Source organism: Phoxinus phoxinus (assembly GCF_949152265.1).
Source record: "Phoxinus phoxinus genome assembly, chromosome: 3".
Taxonomy (NCBI): Eukaryota; Metazoa; Chordata; class Actinopteri; order Cypriniformes; family Leuciscidae; genus Phoxinus; species Phoxinus phoxinus.
The window spans coordinates 43,341,361-43,368,672 of record NC_136878.1 but is presented as its reverse complement, the minus strand read 5'-3'; the positions used below and the strand labels follow the sequence as shown (position 1 = coordinate 43,368,672).

Below are 27,312 nucleotides of genomic sequence, written 5' to 3'. Positions count from 1 at the left end.
GGAAATCCTGTTGATTAACCCTAGATCACAGAGTTCACCCGGACATGACATTTTTATTGATATAGATGGTATCGAGATTAGGGCTTCAAAAACTGTTCGGAATCTGGGAATTTTGTTCGACCCCACGCTCAGCTTTCACTCACACATTAGTCAGACTGTCAAATCTTGCTTCTTTCACCTGCGGAATATTGTTCGTATTCGCCCCTCTCTTACCTTTATAGATGCGGAAATTGTTATTCATGCTTTCATCACTTCCAGACTGGACTTCTGTAACTCATTATACAGCGGACTACCCACCAAAGCAATACACCGCCTTCAAATGGTACAAAACTCTGCTGCACGAGCCCTCACATATAATAAAAAATCTGCCCACATCACTCCTATCCTTCACCAACTGCACTGGCTTTCTGTAATAAACCGCATCCAATTCAAACTGTTCATCCTAGTGTATAAAGCCTTACATGGCCCGGCACCCAAATACCTTGTTGATTTGGTACAGCCATACGTTCCAGCTCGGGCCCTTAGGTCCAGCACTGAAAACCTACTTGTGGTACCCCGGGTCAGACTCTCTACGGTGGGCGGTAGGGCTTTTAGTGTTGTTGGCCCTAAGCTTTGGAATAAGCTGCCCCTGAATCTTCGTGCCACCGACAACATCCGGACCTTCAAAAAACTACTCAAAACTCATTTTTTCAAGCTTGCCCAATAAATAAGTAGGCCTATCCTCAACACCGTTTTCTTTGTTCTCCACTTTCTTAGCTTTATTTGCTACATACTCTGTCGTAATTGTATACTTTGGGTAAATAGTACAATGTGTTTTTCTTTGATTCTTGTCAATTAGTTTCATGCTTGTTTCCATCTGTTTGTCTGTAATAAGCAGATGGCTTTTGTATCTGTTTGCTTGCTGTTTGTTTGCTATTTGTATTGCATTGTGAAGCGACCTTGGGTTCTTGAAAGGCGCTATATAAAATAAACATATAATTATATTATTATTATTATTATTATTATATTAAAGGTATTTCATGATTTTCTTGTAATATTTCATAGTTATTGTGAGAAACCACCTGTGTGAACATGCCTTCAAAAAATCACCTTGTCCAACTGGTTAAGTCATTGCAAAGACAAGTAGAAACGTCTTTAATTGTTTGCATTTGGTAATGTCTTTTAATATTTTGTGATCATAAGTGTGGCTTAAGACTCCAAATACTTTAGGCCACTGTAGGGCTGTGTACATTTTCTTAATAATAAAGCCAATTTAAATAAAACGATAATAAAACAATTTAAATAGTGAATGACATTGACATCACATTAAGAAAATAAGGCCGTTTACCAAACACCCGATTCTTTATGACCAACCAACTCATATCAGTGGGACCGAGCATGAGTCTGGCAAGGAGAATTACACATTTCCATGCTTTTTTCCATCCCAACAGAGGCAGTCTTTGTTGCTTTTTCCAGATCAATGACAGATTCCCGAAACCGAGGAGAATCCGTGGTCTCTCACCTGACCCCATGTGAATACTTTATGCACGGGAGGGGCAGCATGGCGTGTTGCCGTGAAGTATCCATTTTTTTATGCAATTATGACTCAGCAAAAGTGCCTTTCAAAAGTCGAATATCCACAGCGAGATCTGTGTATCAGGAACGATGGACGCTGTGTTTTTCGGGGTTGTCGTACTTCAAGTTTTGACGTGTGCTCTGTGCTTTCCTAACGGGGCTCCCGCATCAACATGTGTGGATATGATGCCGAGGCATGGAGCAATACAGCCCCAGCCGAACCCTCCTCCATACACCATCCAGACCAGCAGCACCACTTTCCAGCCCGGACAACCCATCACAGGTAAGGGCCATTTGGAGAAAATACGACGGGTCACCGCTCTTTTAGAAGAAACATTTTATAAATTAATTTTTTGACATTCTACATGAGTTCTTCCAAGATCTGCGTGACTGAATCCAGTTATCACTAAACCGTCATGTAAATCATCCATTGGCTATTTGGAATACCGAGAAGTTTTATATCATGGTGGACAACTCTCTTAAATAAATAAATAAATCAAAAGTGTATTGTCCATAAATGTAGCATTGAAAACAAATGAACAGAGATTACTTGTTTTGGTTCTGCTTCGCCTGGTTTTTTAATGTCACCTTGAAGTTGTTAACAATTAGGCCTGTATCTGGGACTTATTAAATGCATTTTAAAAGTTATTTCGCAATTTAATTATCTTATGCATGTACAATAGTGACCAAAATGGATGACTGGTCTAGGAAAATTTACATATTCACCCTTTTTTCAAATGTTATTAATAAAAACAAGATTTTGTAAGCATATTGCATAGATGTGCTTGGAGTCTTTTTTTTTTTTTTTTTTTTGATAATGCAATGAAACATGACATAATAATTTTTGGCCAGGAAAGTAACACATGCAGAAACGAGAGAACAAACTAAATATTAATAAATGATTACGGTTTAGTCAGTGTATGCTTTTTCCTGTGAGCTTTTTATATATATTTTGTCAAATAAAGCTTAGCTGCAGTTTGCCTCTTTCTTTCTTTTTTTTTTGCTAAAAAATATTGTCAGATAAATACCTTAACCAGGTTTAGTTGTGTTTAACCAGGTGTTTTGTTCTTCCATATATATATATATATATATATATAATAGGTTCCTCATATTTTGGTTTTGATCAAACTTGTAGGGTCATTGAAAACAAATACAATAAAGTGTTGATATCATCTCCAATTGAAAATGTTTGTTCATGTGTTGTTTGTCAGTTGTAATCAAAGGTCCGGACTATGCTGGCGTTCTCCTCGAGGCTCGCTCTGGATCCGACACCGCAGCATTAGGAACCTGGCAGACTCCTCCAAGTAACACAAAGTTCTTACTGGTAAGGCTTTCTGTGGGATATATCTGACACACACACACACACACACACACATCATGGAGACGTCTATTTGATGTCTGCATTTACATCTGAAAAATGTATTTTGCTCATCTGCAATATATCTCCGTTTCCTGTCAGATGTTTAATTAGACATTTAGGAAATGTCTTTAAGATGTTTATGATTTAGAATATGTACAAGTTTTTAAAGATGATTATGTTTGTACACAACAGATGTTTTGCAGATTAAGAGCCCTTTAGCAGACATGGTACCTGTGCGATCTGGGGTATAAACATTGTGGTACAATAGAAGCGTAATATGATTAGATATTATTTAAATAAAACTTAATTTATAAATGTAAGACTGCACTGCACCCCAAACAATGACCATGATGATCAAAGTTTCCATGCTCTCCAATGTCATGCAAACTGTGATGCATGGAAGATTTCACATATCTAGCCATTTTGTAAGATTAAAACTGGCTTCTTGTTTTTGTTTTTGGTGGTATAACCAATTTATGTTAGTATACCTATAAGTAAATCACAGCTGTTATCCTGCGTATTTTGTAACGTGGAAGTAAACTATCTTCTGGGAATGTGTCGATTCATCGGGGACTAGGCCTGTATGTAAATAAGTAGAAGAATAACAAAGTGCGGTAAAGGTCAAACTATCTACACTACAAACCAGTGTTGTGACAATACATGAATTATATGGTAAGAAATACCAGTTTGCAATATCAAGCAGCTGTTCGTACATCTATAAATAACTGGAAGCGAATGACAGACACGTTCAGTTTACAAATGTCCGAAAAAAAGGTTGTAGTTACTGAATGTGACTTGTGTCTCCTAGTGTTCAGAAAACCCGCAAGGTGCCATCACACACGCCAACACCAACATCAAAAACAACTCCACCGTCTACACCTGGACTCCACCAGCTTCAGCGAAAAGCATCTTCTTCATGTAAGAGTGAACCATTACAATCTCACACTGACACTGCATGACTGTAGGCCTGCTCATGATGTAAGGTTCAAATTATGAAAAATGAAGAATGTGATATTTGAATGCTTTTTTCCCTCTCTCAAATAATCCATAGCAATGTTTAAAACATTTTATTATTTGTCCACTACTTCCTCAGGGCCACCGTAGCTCAGCAGCGCAGTGTGTACTGGGTAAATGTGATGTCGCCGACTCTGACCCAAAGTGAGTAACAATGGAAACAATTGGAGTATTCTGGAATCCCTATAGTTCAGTACATTTTGTGTAGAATTAAGGCCCTGTTTACACGAGAACGCTTGCGGGTAAAAACGTAAAAATATTTTATCAGATGTGCCTTTTGTTTAGACGACGACGGCGTTTTTGGGGCTTAAAAACGCAAAAAAGTGAAACCACCCTCCAGAGTGGAAATCTTAAAAATGCTCCACCGTCGTGTTCCCGTCTAAAGGGTAAAAACGCAGAAGTCTGCTAGACAGTGAAGACGTCGCGTACGCGTTTACGTCACAGGCATGCGCCAGTACAGAAAAATAACAAAACATTATCAAACTAAAATATAGTATTATTTTCATTGACAAATCCACGTCCTCCCGATTGCTTGTGAGCTTCTCTGCCTGTCCATACGGTAATTTTTCGACTTGTGCGACAGAGTCGCGCGGTTATGACGCAATCGTTAGCCTATTTTTACAAAAACTGCTTCTACGGGGCCATAACGTAAGATACAAGGTAATGGAGCCTTTTATACTTTTTCGTGTTTCTTTAGAAATAAATAATGGACAAATGGAGTCTTTAAGCGCCTCAGATGTAAAGTTATTCGCTGTCAAAGTGACGCCAAAATGAATGGGAGTCAATGAAATGCTAACAGCAGGAGGGGGTCCGCTAGCCAATGGCGGCACCCAGGAACGCTTCAGTGTCTTCCGAAACACTGCCCCCCTGGGTTAAAGCAGCAACTTTACCGTATTAAACATGAAAAACTGTGTCAGCGTCTCTTTCACTTTCAGTGCTTCACATTGCCACCTAGCCGCCTGGAGTGCACACTACATCCAATTTCACACACTTTTGCGTCACCATATGCACGCAGATCTAAACGCAGAATAAAAAGTGATAACGCAACGCCACTTTTACGTTTTCTCTTCAGATCGTTTCCGTGTAAACATAGCCTAAAACACTGTCACAATACCCTTGTACAAAGTCTTGATTTCGGTTTTTGGGCTCTACTAGAATAGGTTTTCACATATTTTGTGTATTTCTTTTATTTTGCGTATGCATTGGCTGGGAATTATTTAAAAGAAGAATATTGTGACGTGTTTGTTCCAACAACTGGAACAGTGACACTGATATGAGGGATCGCTGGCAGACCGTCATGCTCAAACAGCATTACACACTGAAGAAAGTTGAACATGTAAAACAGTATAATATCTCCTCTTTAATAACATTTCATTCTTTTCTCTCCTATTATCAGGTGGAGGAACATCGCTTGATGTATACAACAGTGCTGAAAGAACGGCCGCCCCTGTCCTGATGCTTCTTGTTGTCCTGCTGGCAAATGTTCAATGTCTAGTTGCTTGAGAATGATCCGGACTGAGTAAATTATACTAGCTCAGTTACAGAATATCAGATATTTAATCAGCATTGAATATTTAGACGCACAATTTAATTTGTCTTACTTATATTTAGCGGATAGTTACATGCATAATTAAACTGAATTCTTTAAAAAAAAAAAAAAATCACTATAATGTTCTTTTGTGCTTTGGGTTTATTTTGGGTTTTATTTAATGCCCAGCTGAATATACATTATGCCTTGTGCATAAACTCATATTTTGGTACTCTGGTGAAAAATCAGGAACATCATCATGCTAATTGCACAAAAAAAATTACCAAATAATTAAAGGGATAATTCATCCAAAAATTACAATTCTGTCATAATTTACTCACCCTCAAGTTGTTTCAATCCTGTATGAGTTTCTTTCTTCTGCTGGACACAAAGGAAGATATTTTGAAGAATGTGGGTCACCAAACAGTTGATGACTCCTTTGACTTCCATAGTATTTTTTGTTCCAAACTATGGAAGTCATCAACTGTTGGGTTTTATGACACATTGATGATTCAGTTATTGGGCGTCATGTTTGACAGTAATTGTCATTTTGAAGACATTAATCTACATTTACATTGTCATTTAGCAGACGCTTTTATCCAAAGCGATTTACAACTGAGGACTACAGCAAGCGAGTCATCGTGAAGAGGCAAAAACAACGCAAGAAGTGCTCAAAATACAAAGTTCAGGCATTGCTCAGAGTAGCATAAGCCAAACAAGGGAGGATGAAAGGAAACGTTTATTTTTTTATTATTTTTTTATGTCAAGTGCTCACGGAAGAGATGAGTTTTCAGTTGTCTTTTGAATGTAGTCAGGGATTCTGCATTCCGGGCGAGGAAAGGGAGATCGTGAATGAGAATGTTCTGGAGAGTGATTTTGTGGCTCTCTGTGATGGTACCACGAGTCGTCGCTCGTTGACCGATCGCAGGCTTCTGGTAGGGATGTAGACTCGTAGGAGCGAGTGAAAGTAGGAGGGAGCTGAGCATGTGGTCGAATCTATGTATCTATCTATCATAACTTCAATAGTGTATTACCGTAAACAACTTTTAGATGGATGACCCATATATCTCCATTAATAAACCACAGATCGTTCAGAACTTCGGGAGCTCTGACCAGGTCCAGAAGATGTGATCGCATTAGTCCCATATTAGCCTATCATGTCTATCTGGTCACCCATGTGTCCGGATTATACAAATTAACATTTGTATGTCTGTACTGTACGGGATTATTGTAATTTTGATGAATTTACACACACACACACACACACACACACACCCACACACACACCCACACACACACCCGAAGCAGAGAAGACGCAAAAGGACGGAATAATGCCCATATATGGAAGAGAATGACACCACCAGAGGCCGGTGGTTCTTGGTAAATCTGGAAATTTACCAAGAAACTGCAGTGGCACCTCACTGCAGTACACGAGATCCAGGGGGCGGAGTTGGATCCAGATCTAAGGGGTGGAGATTGGTAAGTTAAGGGGTGAGTTTTGGGATCAGGGGGTGGGGATTGGTAGGTTTAGGGGTGGGTTTAGGGATCAGGGGGTGGGGATTGGTAGGTTTAGGGATCAGGGGGTGGGGATTGGTAGGTTTAGGGGTGGGTTTAGGGATCAGGGGGTGGGGATTGGTAGGTTTAGGGATCAGGGGGTGGGGATTGGTAGGTTTAGGGGTGGGTTTAGGATCAGGGGGTGGGGATTGGTAGGTTTAGGGGTGGGTTTAGGGATCAGGGGATGGAGATTGGTAGGTTTAGGGGTGGGTTTAGGATCAGGGGATGGAGATTGGTAGGTTTAGGGGTGGGTTTAGGATCAGGGGGTGGGGATTGGTAGGTTTAGGGATCAGGGGGTGGGGATTGGTAGGTTTAGGGGTGGGTTTAGGATCAGGGGATGGAGATTGGTAGGTTTAGGGGTGGGTTTAGGATCAGGGGATGGAGATTGGTAGGTTTAGGGGTGGGTTTAGGATCAGGGGATGGAGATTGGTAGGTTTAGGGGTGGGTTTAGGATCAGGGGGTGGGGATTGGTAGGTTTAGGGGTGGGTTTAGGGATCAGGGGATGGAGATTGGTAGGTTTAAGGGTGGGTTTAGGGATCAGGGGATGGAGATTGGTAGGTTTAGGGGTGGGTTTAGGATCAGGGGGTGGGGATTGGTAGGTTTAGGGATCAGGGGATGGAGATTGGTAGGTTTAGGGGTGGGTTTAGGATCAGGGGGTGGGGATTGGTAGGTTTAGGGGTGGGTTTAGGATCAGGGGGTGGGGATTGGTAGGTTTAGGGATCAGGGGATGGAGATTAGTAGGTTTAGGGGTGGGTTTAGGATCAGGGGGTGGGGATTGGTAGGTTTAGGGCTGGGTTTAGGATCAGGGGGTGGGGATTGGTAGGTTTAGGGATCAGGGGGTGGGGATTGGTAGGTTTAGGGGTGGGTTTAGGATCAGGGGATGGAGATTGGTAGGTTTAAGGGTGGGTTTAGGGATCAGGGGATGGAGATTGGTAGGTTTAGGGGTGGGTTTAGGATCAGGGGGTGGGGATTGGTAGGTTTAGGGATCAGGGGGTGGGGATTGGTAGGTTTAGGGGTGGGTTTAGGGATCAGGGGGTGGAGATTGGTAGGTTTAGGGCTGGGTTTAGGATCAGGGGGTGGGGATTGGTAGGTTTAGGGATCAGGGGGTGGGGATTGGTAGGTTTAGGGGTGGGTTTAGGATCAGGGGATGGAGATTGGTAGGTTTAAGGGTGGGTTTAGGGATCAGGGGATGGAGATTGGTAGGTTTAGGGGTGGGTTTAGGATCAGGGGGTGGGGATTGGTAGGTTTAGGGATCAGGGGGTGGGGATTGGTAGGTTTAGGGGTGGGTTTAGGGATCAGGGGGTGGGGATTGGTAGGTTTAGGGGTGGGTTTAGGATCAGGGGGTGGGGATTGGTAGGTTCAGGGGTGGGTTTAGGGTCAGGGGGTGGGGATTGGTGGGGATTGGTAGGTTTAGGGGTGGGTTTAGGATCAGGGGGTGGGGATTGGTAGGTTTAGGGGTGGGTTTAGGCTCAGGGGGTGGAGATTGGTAGGTTTAGGGGTGGGTTTAGGCTCAGGGGGTGGGGATTGGTGGGGATTGGTAGGTTTAGGGGTGGGTTTAGAATCAGGGGGTGGGGATTGGTAGGTTTAGGGGTGGGTTTTTGTGGATTTCCCCTGAATTTGTGTTCTGCTGTGAGGACCATCACAATAATTCTGACTCTAATTAAGCTCTAGTTTTTTTTTTACTAATTTAAAATTCTTAATTCAAAATATGAATAATATGTAAGGATTATTCAATTCAATTTAATGGAATTTTACAATGAATTGAAAAGCGTAAATCTTAAAAAAGGCATACTTTTTTTGTTTTTTGTATTTGATTTCTGAATGACAACATTTACCAGAGATAAGGGAAAGAATTGAAAGTATAAAAAAAAACACAACACTCCACTCAAGGTTCCAAGAGGGTTTTCGCAGTGATGCCATAGAAGAACCAACGCTGTTTCCCTAAAGAACCTTTCAGTGAACAGTTCGGAAAATAACAATTTTTTTATTGGTGTGAAGAACATTTTAATAACCAAAAAACCCTTTTGTGCAAAAAAAAAAGGTTCCATGGATGTTTAAAAGGTTCTCGACGGAAGCATAGATGCCAATAAACAGCCTTTATTTTGAAGAATGTAGTCCGGAGCCTCACGAGTAAAGGATTCACATGCTTTATTATGCCAATTCACATAATACACAGGTTTGAGCGTTTTTTCTTCAAATAGTGTAACTGTGCAGTGTTACATGTTCTTCTTGAGCTCGTCGTACAGCACCAGGACGATGGATCCACCGATGCTTCTGAGAACATTAGACCAGGCGCCCTTGAAGAAGGCCTTGAACCCTTCATTACGCGCAGTCTTCCTCCAGCAGTCCAGCGAGCCGCTGTACATTATATCCGCTGGAAGAAAAGAATTAAACATTCAAGACTGAACACCAAACAAACACCAACTTTTGGATGGAACACGTTTTTTGGATAATACCTCCTTTAAGTCCAGACTGCATCATCATGCAACGGCGCACCGTGTCGAAGGGATACGATATGAAGCCAGCGACAATAGTGACTGAGTGAGCGATCATCCAGCTGACCATGATGTGTGTGTTCTGCGGGTCGGGCAGCATGCCTGTAAAACACACATGCTTCAAACTAATACCACAATGGATGCCAATGCTCAATAAGGGTTAACAGTTTTCAGAACTCCTACATTTTCAAGGAGTTATGAAAGTACAAGTCTATAACAGGACAAAAAGAGGTTCACTTTAAAACTGTAGAAGTGTTGAGCAATAACTGCTCTGATTCAGTGTGGAAAGATCGATTATTACGATTATTTGATGCATCATGCTCGGTTTGGACACGGTGTGAAGGATATAACTTCACATGGAGTGTTTTAGTATGAAAATGTTAAAGTATTATTTTTTTGGCTAAAGCAGAGCAGATGAACTCAATGTTACATGTTGCCTGTTAAAGCTTTCATTCTTAAGACTTTCAAGACTGTGTTATTAGATATGACACACAGGTGTCTGGTTAGACTGCAAACTCAACTTCCAGATTCACATTAACTATCTCCAATCTAAAATTAAATCTAGAATTGGTTTCCTATTTCGCAACAAAGCCTCTTTCACTTATGCTGCCAAATATGCCCTTGTAAAACTTACCATTTTACCGATTCTTGATTTTGGCGATGTTATATACAGAATAGCTTCTAAAACTTTACTTAGTAAATTGGATGTAATCTATCATAGTGCTATCCGTTTTGTTACCAAAGCCCCATACACCGTTCATCATTGTGATCTTTATTCCCTCATTGGCTGGCCCTCACTACATACTCGTCGCCGAATCCATTGGCTCCAGATCATTTATAAGTCTGTATTAGGCATATCCCCACCTTATCTCAGCTCACTGGTCACCGAAGCAACATCCACCCGTTGTTTCCGCTCTAGCAGGTATATTTCACTGGCTGTCCCCAAAGTCAACACCTCTTTTGGCCGCCTTTCCTTCCAGTTCTCTGCTGCTAACGACTGGAATGATTTTCAGAAATCCTTGAAGTTAGAGGTTCCTATCTCCCTTACTAACTTTAAGCATCAGCTGCTAAAGCTGTCTATTGATCACTGCACCTGTTAATAGCCCTTTTATTTCCGTTTATTTTTCATTCTAGTATTATTTTTTCCACCATTATGGCCTATTCAGTGTTATTTTAAATGTTGTATATGGATTGGTTTGGTAATGAGCCTACAAACATGTCTCGACTACATTATTTGCAATTGTGATTGCTGAATAAATGCACCTGTCTTTGCATGAAAGAGCAATAATTTCAAAAAATGTACAGACATTTCTCAAATGAAAAATAATTAATACAGGTGAAACTCGAAAAATTAGAATATGGTGCAAAAGTTCATTTATTTCAGTAATTCAACTTAAAAGGTTAAACTAATATATTATATAGACTCATTAAATGCACAGTGAGATATTTCAAGCCTTTATTTGTTATAATTCTGATGATTATGGTTAACAGCTTATGTAAACCCCAAATTCAAAATTAGAATATTGTGAAAGGTTTTCACAGCTCTACGCCATAATCATCAAAATTATAACAAATGAAATATCTCACTTTGCATGTAATGAGTCTATATAATATATTAGTTTCACCTTTTAAGTTGAATTACTGAAATAAATGAACTTTTGCACCATATTCTAATTTTTCGAGTTTCACCTGTAATCACAATTATAATTCGAGTAAAATAATCCTGATTATCGTGCAGCCCTGTAGCTAAGCCCCTGATGGTGGCAGATTCTAGTCTTCAAAAGCTACCTTTCGCAGTGTCATAGATGCCGAAGTATGCCGCCCTGTAGATGATGATGCCTTGCACAGACACGTTGAAGCCCTGATACAAGCCCTTCACACCATCAGACTTGAAGATCTTTCCTAAACAGTTTGCAAGGCCTGTGAATTCTCTCTCCGCACCAGTCTTTCCCACATCAGCAGCCAAACGGGTTCTGGCAAAGTCGAGCGGGTAGACGATGCACAGAGACGTGGCTCCCGCGGCTCCACCAGAGGCCAGGTTACCAGCGAAGTACCTCCAAAACTGAGTGCGGCTGTCAACGCCATCCAGGAAAATCTTCTTATACTTATCCTTGAAAGCAAAGTTGAGAGCCTGTGTTAGGAAGTACCTAATGACATTGGCCGAGTTGCCTCTCCAGAAGGACAGGAAGCCCTGCTCCTTGGGAATACGTACTAAACAGTCTACAATACCTTTGTATTGTTTGTCTACTGCGATTTGCTTGCTGGCATGCTGGATCTGTAAGAAAATGGCACAGTTTTTCAAACAATTAAATATCAGCACATCATTTTAAGAATTCATTTTCTGCACGACCTTGTCGCCTCTTGCAAGACAAGTTGTCAGTCAGTCAACAAAATATTTTAATTCCTGTTTGCAACTTTTTTCCAACGACATTTTTTTAATTGTTTTCATTAGCATGGGAGCCACGCCCCAGGGTAAACCGAGAGTTGAATTACATACAGGTTATGCGCTTGAAAGATCTTACACCAGTGGAAACTGAGCAAGTCGACAAAAATAGATTGTGTTGATTATAATCTGATTTGTTGTGTGATGCTGTGCTCGCTGTCACTGTAGCAGAGTGGGAATAACATAAAAAAGTATGTAGCCTACTCGCAATATTAAGTTTTAGCCTATTTGTACATAGAAAGATGCATTTCTATAGCTCTGAACTTATGATTTATGATTTATCCACTTATTTATTGTTGCAATTTTGCTTGTCCCTGAAATTAGGCATATTATGGGCACTCTATAATTAGGGCTATATTTGGAATTTGACAATGTAATGAAAACACATTGTCAATTTCCCAAAACACAAACAGAACCAAAACCCTTAATCAACTTATTCTATTAGCCAAACTGTGGTTTTGGAATATTTTCTCTATTCTTTTTTATTTATTTTTTTTACTTCTGGTATAATATTCCGGTCAACTGTGTTACTTACAAAATAAGTAGTTCATAGCTTGGAATTCAAATAGTCATCTGATTGACAGGTTATGTATTTAGGCTATCTAAAATAAAATAAAAATGAATCATTAATACTTTATGAAAAAATATTTTCACAAAAGTAGGTCCAAGTTAAATGAGCAATGGACGTCTACAATGCGCAAGCACAGTGCATGTTGAATAATAAAGTTCACTTGAATTTAATGCTGTTAAACTTATACAGAGCGAACTGTTTGCTGAAAACATTAACAACAACACTGAAATATAGGCTAGCGCGCAGTTTGTGTCAGATGCGCGTGCATAGCAACAGTTTTGGCTAGCCTATAGGCGAATCTTATTTCAGAATCGTCATTGGTCCAAATTCCAATATGATTTTATTATAGGCCTATTATAAAGATAATGTTGTGTAGTACTAGTAGCCTATCATTAAGACCTAACATGGTCTTAATGGAAAAGCCCTATTCATAAATTAATTTCATTAACCGATATGGCCAAATGTGTGAAAAAGATAATTTTCCTAATTTAGAATGTAATAGCCTACATATTTCGTGTGCATAGGGTAATGTAGATACTGTTCTTCGTTGTAAAGCGTACCTGAAGGAGCAGCTTGACTCTTTCTATGGGCGCGACAGCAGTCTCAGAGATCGCCGCGGCAATTCCACCTGCTAAAAAGTCCTTGGCGAATGTAATGGCTGTGTCACTCATTGTTGCGTGATGTTGCGTGATGCTGTGGCTGTCCGGCGAGGCTGTTCGCCAGACCCATCGAAATGACCGAATTTATAGACGCGCTAAATGGCTTTTCTAAAGCCTCAATCGCGAGATCCAGCGGGAAGTCAGGTGTGTTACTATTGCTCCATATGTACTGTAGCCTATAGGCAGGAGGGAACACGAACTGTCTGTGATATTCGAGTGCACCTGCCTTCGTGGAAAAACCAGTTAGACCAGCTTGTCAACCAGCATGACCAGCTCGATCTGCGTTTTGGAACACGGTGGGGTAGACCACACCGTTTCTACAAATGGTCAGTAGGATATAGGCTTAATTTGAATGATTTCTCATAACTGGCACCGCACACTAATCAATAACAGTATAGCCCTACAACTTATATGTTATTTGGTAGCTTATTTACTGTTAAAGGGGCTATATGTAGAATTCAGAAACCCTAGTTTTATTAGCCACACTGGTGTGATAGTTCACTCAAAAATGAAAATTCTGTCATTAATAATCACCCTCATGTCGTTCCAAACCTGTAAGACTTTTGTTCATCTTCGGAACACAAATGAAGATCTTTTTAATGACATCTGAGAGCTTCCTGTCCCTGCATTGACAGCTACGCAACTACCACTTTGACGCTTTAAAAAATTCATAAAGAGATCGTAAAACTAATCCACATTGAGCGGTTTAGTCCAAATTTTCTGAAGATACACGATCGCTTTATATGATGAACAGATTCAATTTAGGCTTTTCAACAACAAAAAAAAAGCAATGAATACATGAAAATTCTTGCATTTAGCCCCTTTAATTGTCAAGTTAAAGTTATAGAAGTTTAACTTATTTTAAAGCAAATATACTGCACTAAACATTATTTATTTTATACATTTTATAAAAATTGCAGTTCCTTCAGCAAGGAGCATCTGCAAATTTATTCCTCACAATAATGAGTGTATGCCACAGTACCTCTCATCTTTCAACCAGGCAGTTTATGAGGGCATTTACAAATGTTTAACCTATACTTGCATTTTATTTGTTTATTCCCAAAATAATAGGGCGAGACCTGAATTTCTCCTGCTTATATGAATATGAAGCCAGCATTGCACTTATGTGTAACCATGGGTAACATCCTCTGAAAGCATCTTGTTTTGTTTTTTTACTTTGAGTTCAATTTCACCTTGTGACAAGAACAGATGTATATGGATCTAGCAGTACAGATCCTCCTCACTCAGGGGGATCGTCCCCTTGAGGAACACGTGAGTGATCACGAGTGCATCACCCGGACGACTACCTCAGAGTATTTTTCCATGCTGGATTAAATGCACATACAAAATGTCCTCTGCTTGGGGCTGGTCCTCCAGGGACCTTCTGTGAGTATGGAGTGGGTACTTCAGCAAAATGGATCCCCCTTCAGTGTGAAGTGAAGAAGAATCTCAACCTCCCCAAATCTGTCCTGTCCTTCCAGAGCCCTCGTCATGCTCATCATAGACCCTGAGCGAGTGTACATGCGATTGTTTGACAGAGGCCCAGCCCGTCCTGGAGCCAGAACTTATTGCCCTGTCTGTACTAGATTTAATCCTGCTTACCTCGGAGGAGGGATGTCGTGACGTCACACCCGAGTTGACGGGGGTTTAATGTCTCATCTTGCTTGTGTTTTTCTACTTTGAGTTCAGTTTCATCCTGTGTTTAGTCCCGATTTCATCTGTTCCCATGGTTACTGGTTTGTTAATTGGTTAGTCACACCTGTTCCTTGTTTTTCCCCACATTGTTTTCTCCCATATATATATACATACAATAGGTGAACCTGTTTGGTTCTTGGTCTGTTCTCATCGTGTCTCTTCCCGTTTGAAGATGTCAATAGGGTGCTCCTGTTCACGGTTAAAACATTAATGGCCGGTTTCACAGACCAGGTTTAAGCCTAGTCCCAGACTAAAACAAATGTTTGAGCTGTTTTAACTGAAAGCAACTTGCACGGAATTGTCTTAAAATATGTCAGTGCAGTAATGTTTTTAAGGCACATTAATAAAAGCTACTTAAAGGGATAGTTCACTTTGAAATTAAATTTTGGTATGTTTTAGCTTACCTCAAGGGCATCCAAGATGTAGGTGTCTTTTTTTCCGCAGTAGTTTCAATTTTGATATTTTTAGGTCAAACCGTCCTTGTCTGACAGTCATATCATGCAGGTCTATGGTCACTGTCTCAAAGAGCATGCACAGAGTCCAAATTAAAACAATTCCCCATCGTCCAAATTAAACAATTCCCCATCGTAAGTGCACATTGATGGCCTAAGACACGAAACGAGCGGTTAATTGTTTTAATTTGGACTCTGTGTATGCTCTTTGAGACAATGACCATAGACCTGCATGATATGACTGTCAGACAAGAACGGTTTGACCTAAAAATATCAAAATTGAAACTACTGCGGAAACAAAGATACCTACATATTGGATGCCCTTGAGGTAAGCTAAAACATATCAAAATTTAATTTCAAAGTGAACTATCCCTTTAAGTGCCCTAATTGAACTAAGCACTAATCCTGGCTTAATCTAAACTCTGTGAAACCAGACCTTAGATTTCATAATTTAATATTAAAGCCTTTTGAAATGATTTACCAACTCTTTTTTCTCTCTAGAGTGACGTATATCTGAGTGAAACGGCTTCTTGAATGAAAAAATAAAAATAAATCATAAGGTGGAAATTGATTATGTCCATTGGGAACTGATTGGATCATTGTCGTCTGCAGGTTTCTGAGAGAAGAGGTTACTGTCCCACCTCTGCTCCGGTGCAAACATCCTCAGAGAAGAGAGGAAGTTATTTTGATAAAAAATTATGAGGGCTTGTGAATAAAAAAATATAATGTGCACTGATAAGTCATTTATAATAATAACTGCATTATTCCATAAAAAGAAGTGTACATTTTGATTTCATGGTAACTGCATGAAATAGGAAACTCATGCATATTCATGTTTGCTCCACACATTGCAACCAAATATCTCCGATATTTTACACCTCTAACACACATAACATCTCTCCTTACATCTAACAATAAATGCCACACCTCTTAACGCCATTGGCTGTTTTTTTTTTCAGACAGATTTTGTTGTTTAATATTTTTTTGTAAAAGCAAGAATATGGAATATAGAGGGTTCGAGTGTGACAAATGAACTAGAAGTAATAATAACAGCTGGGATTTTTCATTATTTAAACATTTTTGTTTGAAATGCAAAATTGGAGATATGTAGTTTAAAAGCATTGATCTTTCTGTCAGATGTCAATTCTCTTCTCGGTGAGAGCTTTCATTTCCCTCTTTCCCATAACCAGGAGGTTAGTGTTACAAAAGCATCTTAATAATAATTGCTCAAGCTGGCACGTGAACTCCTGGAATTATAGCTACTGACTGCTTGCTGCCATATTTTTTCATAAGCACTCATTTCTAGATACGTTTATAGTAAATCATATTCCACATTGAGCATTTTAGAGATGGACGGTGGGATAGTTCACATTTGTCGAATCAGGCGCGGTCTGGGGATGCAGAGACAGAGATCGGGAGAGGTGTGTGGTAAGGGGACACCTGTGTGTAACTGAGACTAACAGGTGTTATCAGAAAACCTGCTGTCTGCCAGCGAGAAGAGAGTAGCCTATCGTTGATGTTCAATCAAACCTCTATCCATCAGAGCCCTTGACATTTGAAAAGTATTTACACACAAGTAGGCTATCTATCTATCTATCTATCTATCTATCTATCTATCTATCTATCTATCTATAGGCTATATATAGGGCTATATATAGGATATATATATCAACGTATGATCGTCAATGAGTGGATCTCTGAGCGGCTGTGAGTGAGTGGAGGCGGGGCTCATTCACATATTTATAGAACCGCATATATATATATATATATATATATATATATATATATATATATATATATATATATATATATATATATATATTATAGCCTCAGATTTGGTGCTTGCAGAAGGAAGTTTTGGATCATAGCCTTCTTGATCAATTTTGATTTTTTACATAAACTATGGCCATAAACAAAATAATTGCAAAAAGGTCTTCAAATTCATGCACTTTATCAGATTCGCAACTTTGCGTCACAAAAAAAATAGCTGACTCTGTGAGCAATGGTATATTAATTTATACAAATATTAATTTACATTTTAAAATCATAAAAGTCCCATACGCTTTCATTGAGGAGGTCAAACCTTTAATAGCCTAGAATAACTAATAGAGTATAAGCTTCATCCACTATTTATATGTAACTGGCAAAGCCTAGCAACTACCTTAGGAAATGTTAGCAACATGCTAAATAATACTAGAAGCATGCTAATTTATGCTACCAACATGTTAAAACATGTTAGCAACATGATAAAACATGTTAGCAACATGATAATTAATGTCAGCAATGTGTTAAAACCAAGCGGCAACCTTCCGGTCTCTCTCTTGAATCCAACACGGAAGTGACTTAAACTGCAATTCATCGACTGGCCACTAGAGACAGGCTCTAAAAGAGAGTAAATCCCAAGGGGGTAATCCAGCACCCGGAAAGCGTACCTTCTATAGGGGCAGCCATTGGCTAGCAGAACATCACTGTTAGCATTCCATTGACTCCCATTCATTTTGGCGTCACTTTGACAGCGAATAACTTTACATCTGAAGCATCCAAAGACTCCATTTGTCCATGATTTATTTCTAAAGAAACACGACAATGTATAAAAGGCTCCATTACCTTGTATCTTATGGCCCCGTAGAAGCCGTTTTTGTAAAAATAGGCTAATGATTGCATCATTACCACTCGACTCTCTGTCGCACAGTCGAGAAATTACCGTATAGACCGGCGGAGAAGCTCGCAAGCAATCGGGGGGACGTGGAGGCATAAAGTCTGATAAAGTCAAGAGAGAAGCCCATAGAGAGTCATGAAGTTGCTCCTGCTGCTAGCTCATGGACAGCTAATACCAACGCTGTCTCACGACCAATTCGTACGAATTTGTACGAGTGATTAAAAGGTGGCTAATTCGTACGAATTTGTAATTTGTCGCCCATCCATCAATTGACTTCACTTTTCTACGTTGAAATCTATGGGGTCGCTGTGTCCAGTTTATTTACTGTCTGTAACTCCCATAGCCCCCATATTAAAATGTCCAAATTTGCAGCAGAATAAAATGTTTACAGCCTGGTGCAAAAAGTGGTTTTGGTCTATATAGCTAATTTTGCCCTTCATGACAACTGTGAGGGGGGTGAATTATTTTTATAACTCATCCATTTAAATTATATTAAGCTTTAAAGTTTTGCATAATTAAGGGTGTGGCCACTTGAGTGACAGGTGGATTGTCTCTGCTGTCACTACTAGCCATTTGTCTGCTGTCTGTTAGCGTCACGTCACCTCAGCTAATCCCACCTCTTTGCCCATTTTTGGTTATCCAGGAGTGACGCGCAGTGACACGCTGTCAAGATGGCGACAGCCAGCTCCGCCCACTTTGGGCTTCAAAACATAGACAGTATATAAGATGGACACAGCGACCCCATAGATTTCAACGGAGAAAAGTGAAGCCCATTTGAAGCACTCACTTCCTGATCGCCAGGCGTACTGTGCAGGCTCAAACTGAGCTTGACGACGTAGATGTGACGTGAGCAACGTGTCTGACAGCTGTCAGTCTTCTAGTAGCTGTGCGGAGAGAAATCTGAATCATTCCCTTCCGAATCCCACAGAGACGGAGAGCGTGAGCATTAGCTGTCCATGAGCTAGCAGCAGGAGCAACTTTATCACTCTCTATGGGCTTCTCCCTCGACTTTATCGCACTTTATGCCTCCACGTCCCCCCGATTGCTTGCGAGCTTCTCCGCCGGTCTATACGGTAATTGCTCGACTGTGCGACAGAGAGTCGCGTGGTTATGATGTAATCGTTAGCCTATTTTTACAAAAACGGCTTCTACGGGGCCATAACGTAAGATACAAGGTAATGGAGCCTTTTATACATTGTCGTGTTTCTTTAATAATAAATAATGGACAAATGGAGTCTTTGGACGCCTCAGATGTAAAGTTATTCGCTGGCAAAGTGACGCCAAAATGAATGGGAGTCAATGCAGTGCTAACAGCAGGTGAAGTTCTGCTACAATGGCGGCTCCCGGGGAGGTTTCAGTTTCCGGCGGATGGATTACCCCCTTGCTTCAAAACGACTCTTCAGAAACTTACGGGAGATGTCACGGACACTACGTTCATATTCTTTTTTTTATGGTCTATACCTGCTAATTCATGTTAGCTACAGGCTAAATCATGTTAGCAATGTGGTAAAACATGCAAATTTATGCTAGAAATGTGATAAAACATGCTAATTTATGCTAGCAATGTGATAAAACATGCTAATTCATGAAAAAAAAATTAATGATAAGTCAGGAGACTAAAAATAGAGCTGAAAGACGGGACTGTCCCGGGAAAAACAGGACGTGTCTGGTCACCTGTGCCGCCTTCTCCCTGGGAAGTTTCCCTGGTGGAGCAGAAGTATGACATTGGCAACCGGGAACTCCTTGCAATCAAGCTGGCACTCAAGGAGTGGAGGATCCCTGTCATCCTTTCCTCATCATTACTGACCACCTGGAACATTTGTCACCGGCTGACCTCTGCATGTTCTTCAGCTGGTTTGACTACATGGTCTCCTATTGTCCAGGGTCCAAGAACACCAAGGCAGATTCCCAGTCTCGTCTCAACTCAAGTCTCATTGCCCTGAGCCTGAGACCATCCTTCTTCCGGTGATTGTGAATCCCATCCAATGGACCTTGGCCAATCAAATCGCAGAAGCCACCACTGATCCTGCGCAGCTGGGATGCCAGGAACAGGGTTCTGTCCACTGTAAAGTTAAACGCACCTGACAAGTTTGACTGGAAGAGAAACAAATTATGAGCATTGAATGAGTTTGATGCAGAAAGAGAGTGACGAAAAGAAAATTATGAAAGTGACGAGAAGAGACAAGTGACTATGGAAGTAGAGCATACGGTGGACGCATACAGAGGAAAACAAAGGATAAACAATCGTATATAGACTATATTTAGTGTGTGTAAACTACTATAGTGTACCCTCGATACATGTGACTGTATCATGTTGAGCATTAAAGGGTTTTGTGTCTGTTAAAGGTTGTGTAGGTAAGAACTGTCTAAAGAACTTTTTTTCAAATTTGCTTAAACTGTCTTTATATATCAATACATAATTAAAATGTAAGTACTTTGAAAAAGAGAGTATAAAAATTGAGTGACTATAGTGTATTTAATCTTCAAAAAACACAGCTCATTAATTCCATTCGGGATGAAACAAGTGATTGGCTTGCGCGACTGTCACTCTCCGTCGCCATGACTACCGCCGCTATTACTGGCTCTGCCCACGTGCGCGCAGTCGCGCTCCCGTTTTTAGGTGGGAGTGAATGGAATTAATGAGCTGTGTTTATTGAAGATTAAATACACTAGAGTCACTCAGTTTTTTATACTCTCTATTTCAGAGTACTTGCATTTTAATTATGTATTGGTCTATAAAGACAGTTTAAACAAATTTGAATAAAAGTTTTTTTAGACAATTCTGACCTTTAATGCGGGATTCGTGGATACATTCATGATTTAAGGTTTGTGAAATGTAGTTTTTGAACACATGTGTTATGTAGCTGAAACTGCAAGCAATGAGCCTATCAGAAGTGTTTAAACATCATGTGGCCAGCAGATGGACCCATCTCAAAAGCCATGAGTAGTTTGAGCAAGCGGACTGATTCAAGACGCGTGTAAAACATGTATTTTAGATTTTATTAGATATTTGCGTGGAAAACCCTTCCTCTAGTTAAGATGTGTTATTTCGTGAAGGGATGTTGCATACCGTGTAAATCACAAAATAGTTAGGCTACTAGTTATTTTATTTATTTTTCTACTTAAAATGTAAAAAAAAAAAAAAATCTAAATGTGAAACATTCCATCAGAGGCAAACAGAATTAAGAGGCAATTGATTGACGCGTGTACGCTCATGATATCACATATACACAAACATAAACAGAGGCAGCAGGTGCTCCTACTTGGGCTTTAATTACATGATCTCTGATTCATCTAATTGATATGCTAATGCGGATGTAATTAATGCATGAGAGAGAACATCCGCAACCCCTATTAATTAATGAATAATCATATGGCTTTGCATATTTAATCACACATACATTTAAACTATAGCAGGTTTTGTTTTTATTGATGGAATCCTACAATATTTTCAGTAATATATGGAAAACATGAATGATAGATAGGCTATTACCTATATGAGCCTTTGATGTCCAGTAGACATAATTTTCGTTTTATTATTATTATTATTATTTTTTTAGGCAGCTATTTTTAGACTTCTTCAACTTTGGCTATCTAACAGCCCCAACCCAAACGAGACCAACAATCACTTTCAAACCGCCATCTTCCTCTTCTGTCACCCATAGGCTGCCGTGCTCATCTGTGAATGGTGAATTAAACATATAGCTCACGATATTACATGACATCAAGCATGCTTTTACATCAGTGCCATAGACTGGACGCTGCTTTACAGCTCAGGGTGATTGATGACCCAACTGACTCCAACACAATTAGCTAGTGGACTTCCCCCCCCCCCCCCCCCCACCCCCCACCCCCCACCCAATGCTGGGTATTGTGTGCTGTCCATCTGTCAGATTTGTTTAATTTGTCATTCAACCAGCAACCGTCTCAGCATAATTAAAACATTCACCTAAATTGAACTCTTTAAATCGCCTCATATTTCAGATATCTGACATTGTGCACTATTTTTTTTTCCTATAGTTTTTTTTTTTTTTTGTATCCTGTAGTTAGATATATTGTATTCAGAAATAATTCCTAGCTTTGTGTGTGTGTGTGTGTGTGTGTGTGTGTGTGTGTGTGTGTTTCTGTCTCCATCTTCTTTCTCTAGTTTACATTTTGTTGGCAGCAATTAGGCTATACTGCATGTTGTAGGCTACGGTTGTGTTATGTTTTTTTATTACACTTTAAGGTGTCATTGTTACATTGTAATTATATATTTAAGTATAGGCCTAGTAATATTAAGCAACTGCATATACTTACTAGGGTTAGGGTAGGATTAGGATTTGGTCGAGGGTTAGTTGCATGTAATTACGCATACTTTACTGTTATTTCTATGGTAAGTATAGGCTACATGTCACATATGTAACAAGGACACTGTAAAATAACGTGTTACCTTTGGATTTTGCACATTATACATTAACTGATATGGTAATTATTTTATTGTGTACTGTCGCACCTTATTTTTCAATTTGCTCCACAAACCAGTGTGTTATAATTAAAACAATACATTCAAATAATATGGTAAAACTTTGAAAAACTTTGCAATATCAAGCTGTTTTGTAATAAAAAAATATGTATATATATATATATATATATATATATATATATATATATATAGCAAGTAAAAACATAAAATAAAAAACGTTTTATTATATTATAAATGATTGGTTTCTTGACGTAACAAGTTAAGACAGACTTTGGAAGCATGTGAGTATATAAAATATAGGTATTATGCCAAGTGCATACACTACAAATCTATTTGAAAGTGGACATGTGGCTAAAATGTCCTGAATGCATGTGTGCGTGAGAGAGATGTTCTGTTATGTTTGGAGAAACACACAAGGGACTCTTTCTGTGTATTCCATCTGCCATTGACACCCAGGGGACTCCGAGAGGAGGCGTGAATCTGGAAGAGTTATAATGTACCTCAAAAAGGATTTGTCAAAATGTAGCAAACGGCCTTGAGCTAAAAAAAAAAAAAGACAAAAGACAAAAAAAGCTTTATCCTCCAAATCCATGGCCCAAACCTTTACCCCCATTTAACCCTCTTTGTCCAAAAAAAAAACTACAGCTCAGTAGGTATCACAGCAGAACTTAGCAAATGCATACATGCATTTGACATATTATGTATTTATGCAGGTTGTTGGCCATGAATTACTGAGATTAACTCAACATATCCTGTGAGGAAAGGGCAGAATGGCTGTATTTATTCAAATCGCCATTTTTACTCACTGTTGATGAGAATAAAATAAAAAAAGAATTACAAATGTACATTCTGCATCTCAAATAATTTGATCATATATTCACTGTTTTGTGACTATTTTTATCAAAACAGATGTCTGTGTGAATACATTCGGGTAGAATATGTTAAGCGCACATATCAATTTGTTCATTGCACTAATTAAACAGATGTTCTTTTCATGCATAACATTAATTTGGTGGTCAAAATGATCATGTTTACCAATGCTAATGACAAAACTCACTCAGGAAGAATGAGGAAAAGAGAAGAGCAATACTGTATCAGTTCTGTAGGCAGCAACATCAAATGATTAAAAAAAATCTATATTTGTCTGTGACCTTCACCTATTTAAAAAATAACCATAATTACAACCCTGCCTTTAGTTTGTTTGGAATAACATAAAAATTGAAAAAATAAACTCTTTAATGATTACTAAAATTAATAAATAGAAAGGAATGACTGGCCACGTGGAAGAGAAATGATACCATGAGTAAATCTGTTATTTTAGTGCATGTCAGACATATTTTGAAAGGGATACAAATGTGAAAACATGTTTATAAATAACAAGTTGGAAAATAATTAAAATATCATCTATATATTTAACAACAAAACTTTTACATGTAAAAATCTACAGTCACTATTTTAATATCAATAGCAAAATGACAACCTATAAAAATGTTTACAGAAAAACAAATACATTTAGATAACAATACCAAATAATAGCAAATACAATCATGGTTCCTTATATTAGTACTTAACCTAAAAATATAACTTATATAGTTTTTGTCATTAAATAAGTCAATATATGAGGTAATCATTTCATAAAACTAAACCTAAATAAACACTTTCTGTTTCTCTAAATGAAAATCCTGATAAATATATATACTTTTAAAAACACAATTTCAGTTTAAGGATGTGTATCTATCAGTATATTTAAAAAAAAAAGACTGAGTTTTGACACAATTGATATCCCATACTGGCATCTACTGCGGTGAAAGTCTATTGACCAGTGTGTAAAGAGCACACGGCTAAAAATGTGTAACAGTCTCAAGTCTCATGTTCTCAAATTATAGCTCTTTTGGCATTTTGTGGGTGGAAGAACCTTTAAGTAACACCATCCCTTCACAATCAGAGGCAAAACGTGTGCATAGAGTGGATATCTCTCAAGAAGGTTCCCAAAAGTGTTTTGAATATGTCCTTGTTGTCTTTAATTCTTCATGACAGCTGTTGTTCAGTGTGGCTTGAAAGAGACAACACTGGTGTCAGTCCAGTTCTGGCCACTGCTGTAAAGCTTAGGACTGGAAGGGACTCGTCCTCTACATTGGAGGAACCACGAGACCGGTCATTGCTGGAAATGAAAAAAACTAAATAAGTTATTCCATTATGGCAGTAACATGCAGCAATATCATGATGATTAAATAAACAGTTCATACGCTATGTTGAAAAATGAAAATTTTGTATCAGTTTTGTATCAGTTTATTTACTGTAAATAAATAACAGTTCCTGTATACTGGTAGCAAGAGATAAGTTACTTTTGACAGATAGCATTTTAAACTTATATGTGACCCTGGACCACAAAACCAGTCACATGGATCAATTTTATGAAATTGAGATGTATACATCACCTAAAAAGCTGAATAAATAAGCTTTCTATTTATGTGTGGTTTGTTAGGATAGGACAATATTTGGCCGAGATATGACTATTTGAAAATCTGGAATCTGAGGATGCAAAAAAATCGAAACATTGAGAAAATCTCCTTTAAAGTTGTGCATTTATGTTCATGATTGTGCTGCATTCACTCACAAAAATACATGTTTTATATATTTACGGTAGGAAATTTACTAAATATCTTCATGGAACATGATCTTTACTTAATATCCTAATGATTTTTGCCATAAAAGAAAAATCGATAATTTTGAGCCATACAATGTATTGTTGCTATTGCCACAAATTTACCAAAGTCACAAAGTTTTGTGATCCAGGGTCACATATTTGACATTTAGGGCCAGATTTACTAACTGCTTGCTCCAGCGCATTTTTGACGTTAAAAACTACTGTCAGGATTTATTGAAGACACAAAGTGAAAAATTTGCGCCGAGAAGGCGTGGACAGGGTTATGTTTGAGTTTCCCTTTCAGATGTAAAATGTACGGGAGGAGAGTATTTAAATGAATCATGCAAGGTGATTTACAAAGGTTTGCGCTCGTCAATTTACTGGTATTTGTGCCATTATTTATTAAAGCATGTCTTAAAACAGACGCTAATTTGCGCTGCTCTTGCTAGATTGCGTTGATCATTGTGGAAATGATCCGGCTGTGTTCTTTAATGTGCACGCTGTCAGAAGATCACGCGCAGGACTTTCCACTCCCATTGATGCTACTTTGGAGTTGCGCTATCATGCTAATTTGCCCTGTTTAGTAAATCTGGCTCCTAAACCTCGTAACTCCACCCGCCTCTATAGTGAATGAAGAGGCGCACACATGGTGGAACATCTTTGCTTGTTTGCAATGCAAAGGAAAAAACAAAGAACTGGTTGTTTAAATATGTACAGCATTTTCTTTACTCAAGAAACACTACATATATATACATAGAATATTGGTCATATATATATATATATAACACTAATGTTCTATGTATTTGAGGTGCGGAGAAGAGTGTCTAGTCTAGCATTTGTCGTTGAGTCATAATCAATACGGTCTTAAATAGCCTGTGCGCAGCAGTTTCATCTTTTATAACATGAGATTTTGGCCAAATAACAGAAAAATCTGGGTGCCCACATAGCTACAATAAACTTAATAACCTTAAAAATACACAACATTCGAAAGTCAAAACCTTTGTAACTTCATTTGAGCTTGATTTTGGTAAAGTGTTAATAATATAATGACACATGCAAGTATATGATCATATATAAAGCCACAATATCAACTTTGATAACACAGTGTTTCTTTTTTTTAAATCATCAATTTCCTAAAAAGTAGCAGTGTTGGTCACACAAGGTCACGACAGCGGGGCGAGGTTTGGGGGTGCCCAAAAATGTATTTTGCTAATGTCACAATATGAATAAACTCTGGCCCTGTTTTCTGTAAGAACCTTTCAGTGATCAGTCCTTAAAAGAGCCATTTTTTGCTTAGAGTGAAGAACATTTGAATAACCATAATAAATAATCTTTTGTGCAATGAAAAGGTTCAATGAATGTTAAAGGCTCTTCGTGGAACCATTGATGCCAATGGGGTCTTTCGCACCAGGAACGTTTTCATAGTTTATATAACTGTTGGCGCAAGTATACACTTTTTGGCGTGTTAAGTTAACACAGCAGGAACTGGGAACAATTTTACTCCTTTTGGAGGGACTAAATGAACTCCTCCTTCAGAGTAGAGTACAGATCCTTTATTTTTAAGAGTGTACCTTTGGGCGAAAAAAACATTTAAAAACAAAAACTTAAAAAGCAGATCTGTTCATTTGGTTTCAGTATACCTCTAAAGCTGGTGCCTCCTGAAGTTTGGCAAACGGGTGACGGTGAACCCTGGGGTCTCAGGACTGGAGCAAAGGCACTTTTTTGTTTGGTAGAGGATGGGAAAGATGAGAAGGGCAAGAGGGAGGATGAGGAACTGGAGCCTGGTACAGTGGGGCTAGATGGCATGACTGGAAAAAAAAAGGTGCTTCGATTATACCAACATTTTATCTGACGGTCTAAAATCACTGTATTTCCAGCAGGAGTAGAAGACAACTAAACGGAAACTCACTAGCATACGGAGAGCTGTTTGGGGAGGCACTGTTAAAGCCAGGTGACCCTGAAACACCCAGACTGCTCATGGGCACTGCCCCGTAACTCATGCCCCCGTTGGACCCATAACCTGACTGCTGAGGGGTCGATGCTGACGGGTAGCCACGTGGAGACAAACTGCGACTGTATCCTTGAATAAAAGAGAGAGAAATCAGAATACTTTACTCAATTAATCAACAAAACAATAATCAAGCTTGTACAAAATGCTTTTAAACCTCTGGTGCGGTTGACATTTTTTTTGGAATGGTACGAAACTTGGTAAAGAT

General features: G+C 39.0%; 3 protein-coding genes across 6 annotated transcripts in view; 1 reads left to right on the top strand and 2 right to left on the bottom strand.

Annotated features, from left to right (window-relative positions):
• The first annotated feature begins 1,307 nt into the window (after positions 1–1,307).
• On the top strand, positions 1,308–5,801 carry LOC306995788 (putative defense protein 3). The gene is made up of 5 exons (XM_079607687.1): positions 1,308–1,837; positions 2,766–2,878; positions 3,723–3,832; positions 4,008–4,072; positions 5,325–5,801. Exons 1-5 carry the CDS (start codon positions 1,645–1,647, stop codon positions 5,429–5,431), a joined length of 588 nt encoding a protein of 195 aa, XP_079463813.1. The 5' UTR covers positions 1,308–1,644; the 3' UTR covers positions 5,432–5,801.
• A 3,176-nt stretch (positions 5,802–8,977) lies between these two features.
• LOC306995107 (ADP/ATP translocase 2) lies at positions 8,978–13,358 on the bottom strand. The gene is made up of 4 exons (XM_079606374.1): positions 13,080–13,358; positions 11,294–11,780; positions 9,467–9,607; positions 8,978–9,384 (listed from the first exon to the last, which is right to left on the bottom strand). The coding sequence occupies exons 1-4, from the start codon at positions 13,188–13,190 to the stop codon at positions 9,227–9,229; spliced, it is 897 nt and encodes a 298-aa protein (XP_079462500.1). The 5' UTR covers positions 13,191–13,358; the 3' UTR covers positions 8,978–9,226.
• Positions 13,359–23,732: 10,374 nt separating this feature from the next.
• The window catches only part of ebf2 (EBF transcription factor 2), a 37,137-nt gene continuing 33,557 nt past the window's right edge, over positions 23,733–27,312 (bottom strand). For 2 of the 4 annotated variants that reach the window (XM_079606370.1, XM_079606367.1), the window contains exons 14-16: positions 27,006–27,176; positions 26,737–26,904; positions 23,747–24,610 (exon numbers count right to left, since the gene is read on the bottom strand). In XM_079606370.1, coding sequence (XP_079462496.1) covers positions 24,579–24,610; positions 26,737–26,904; positions 27,006–27,176 — 371 coding nt within the window. In that variant the 3' untranslated portion in view covers positions 23,747–24,578. Of the gene's footprint in view, positions 24,611–26,736; positions 26,905–27,005; positions 27,177–27,312 lie in introns of all 4 variants that reach the window. The other 2 variants (XM_079606369.1, XM_079606368.1) reach the window with 2 other exon arrangements.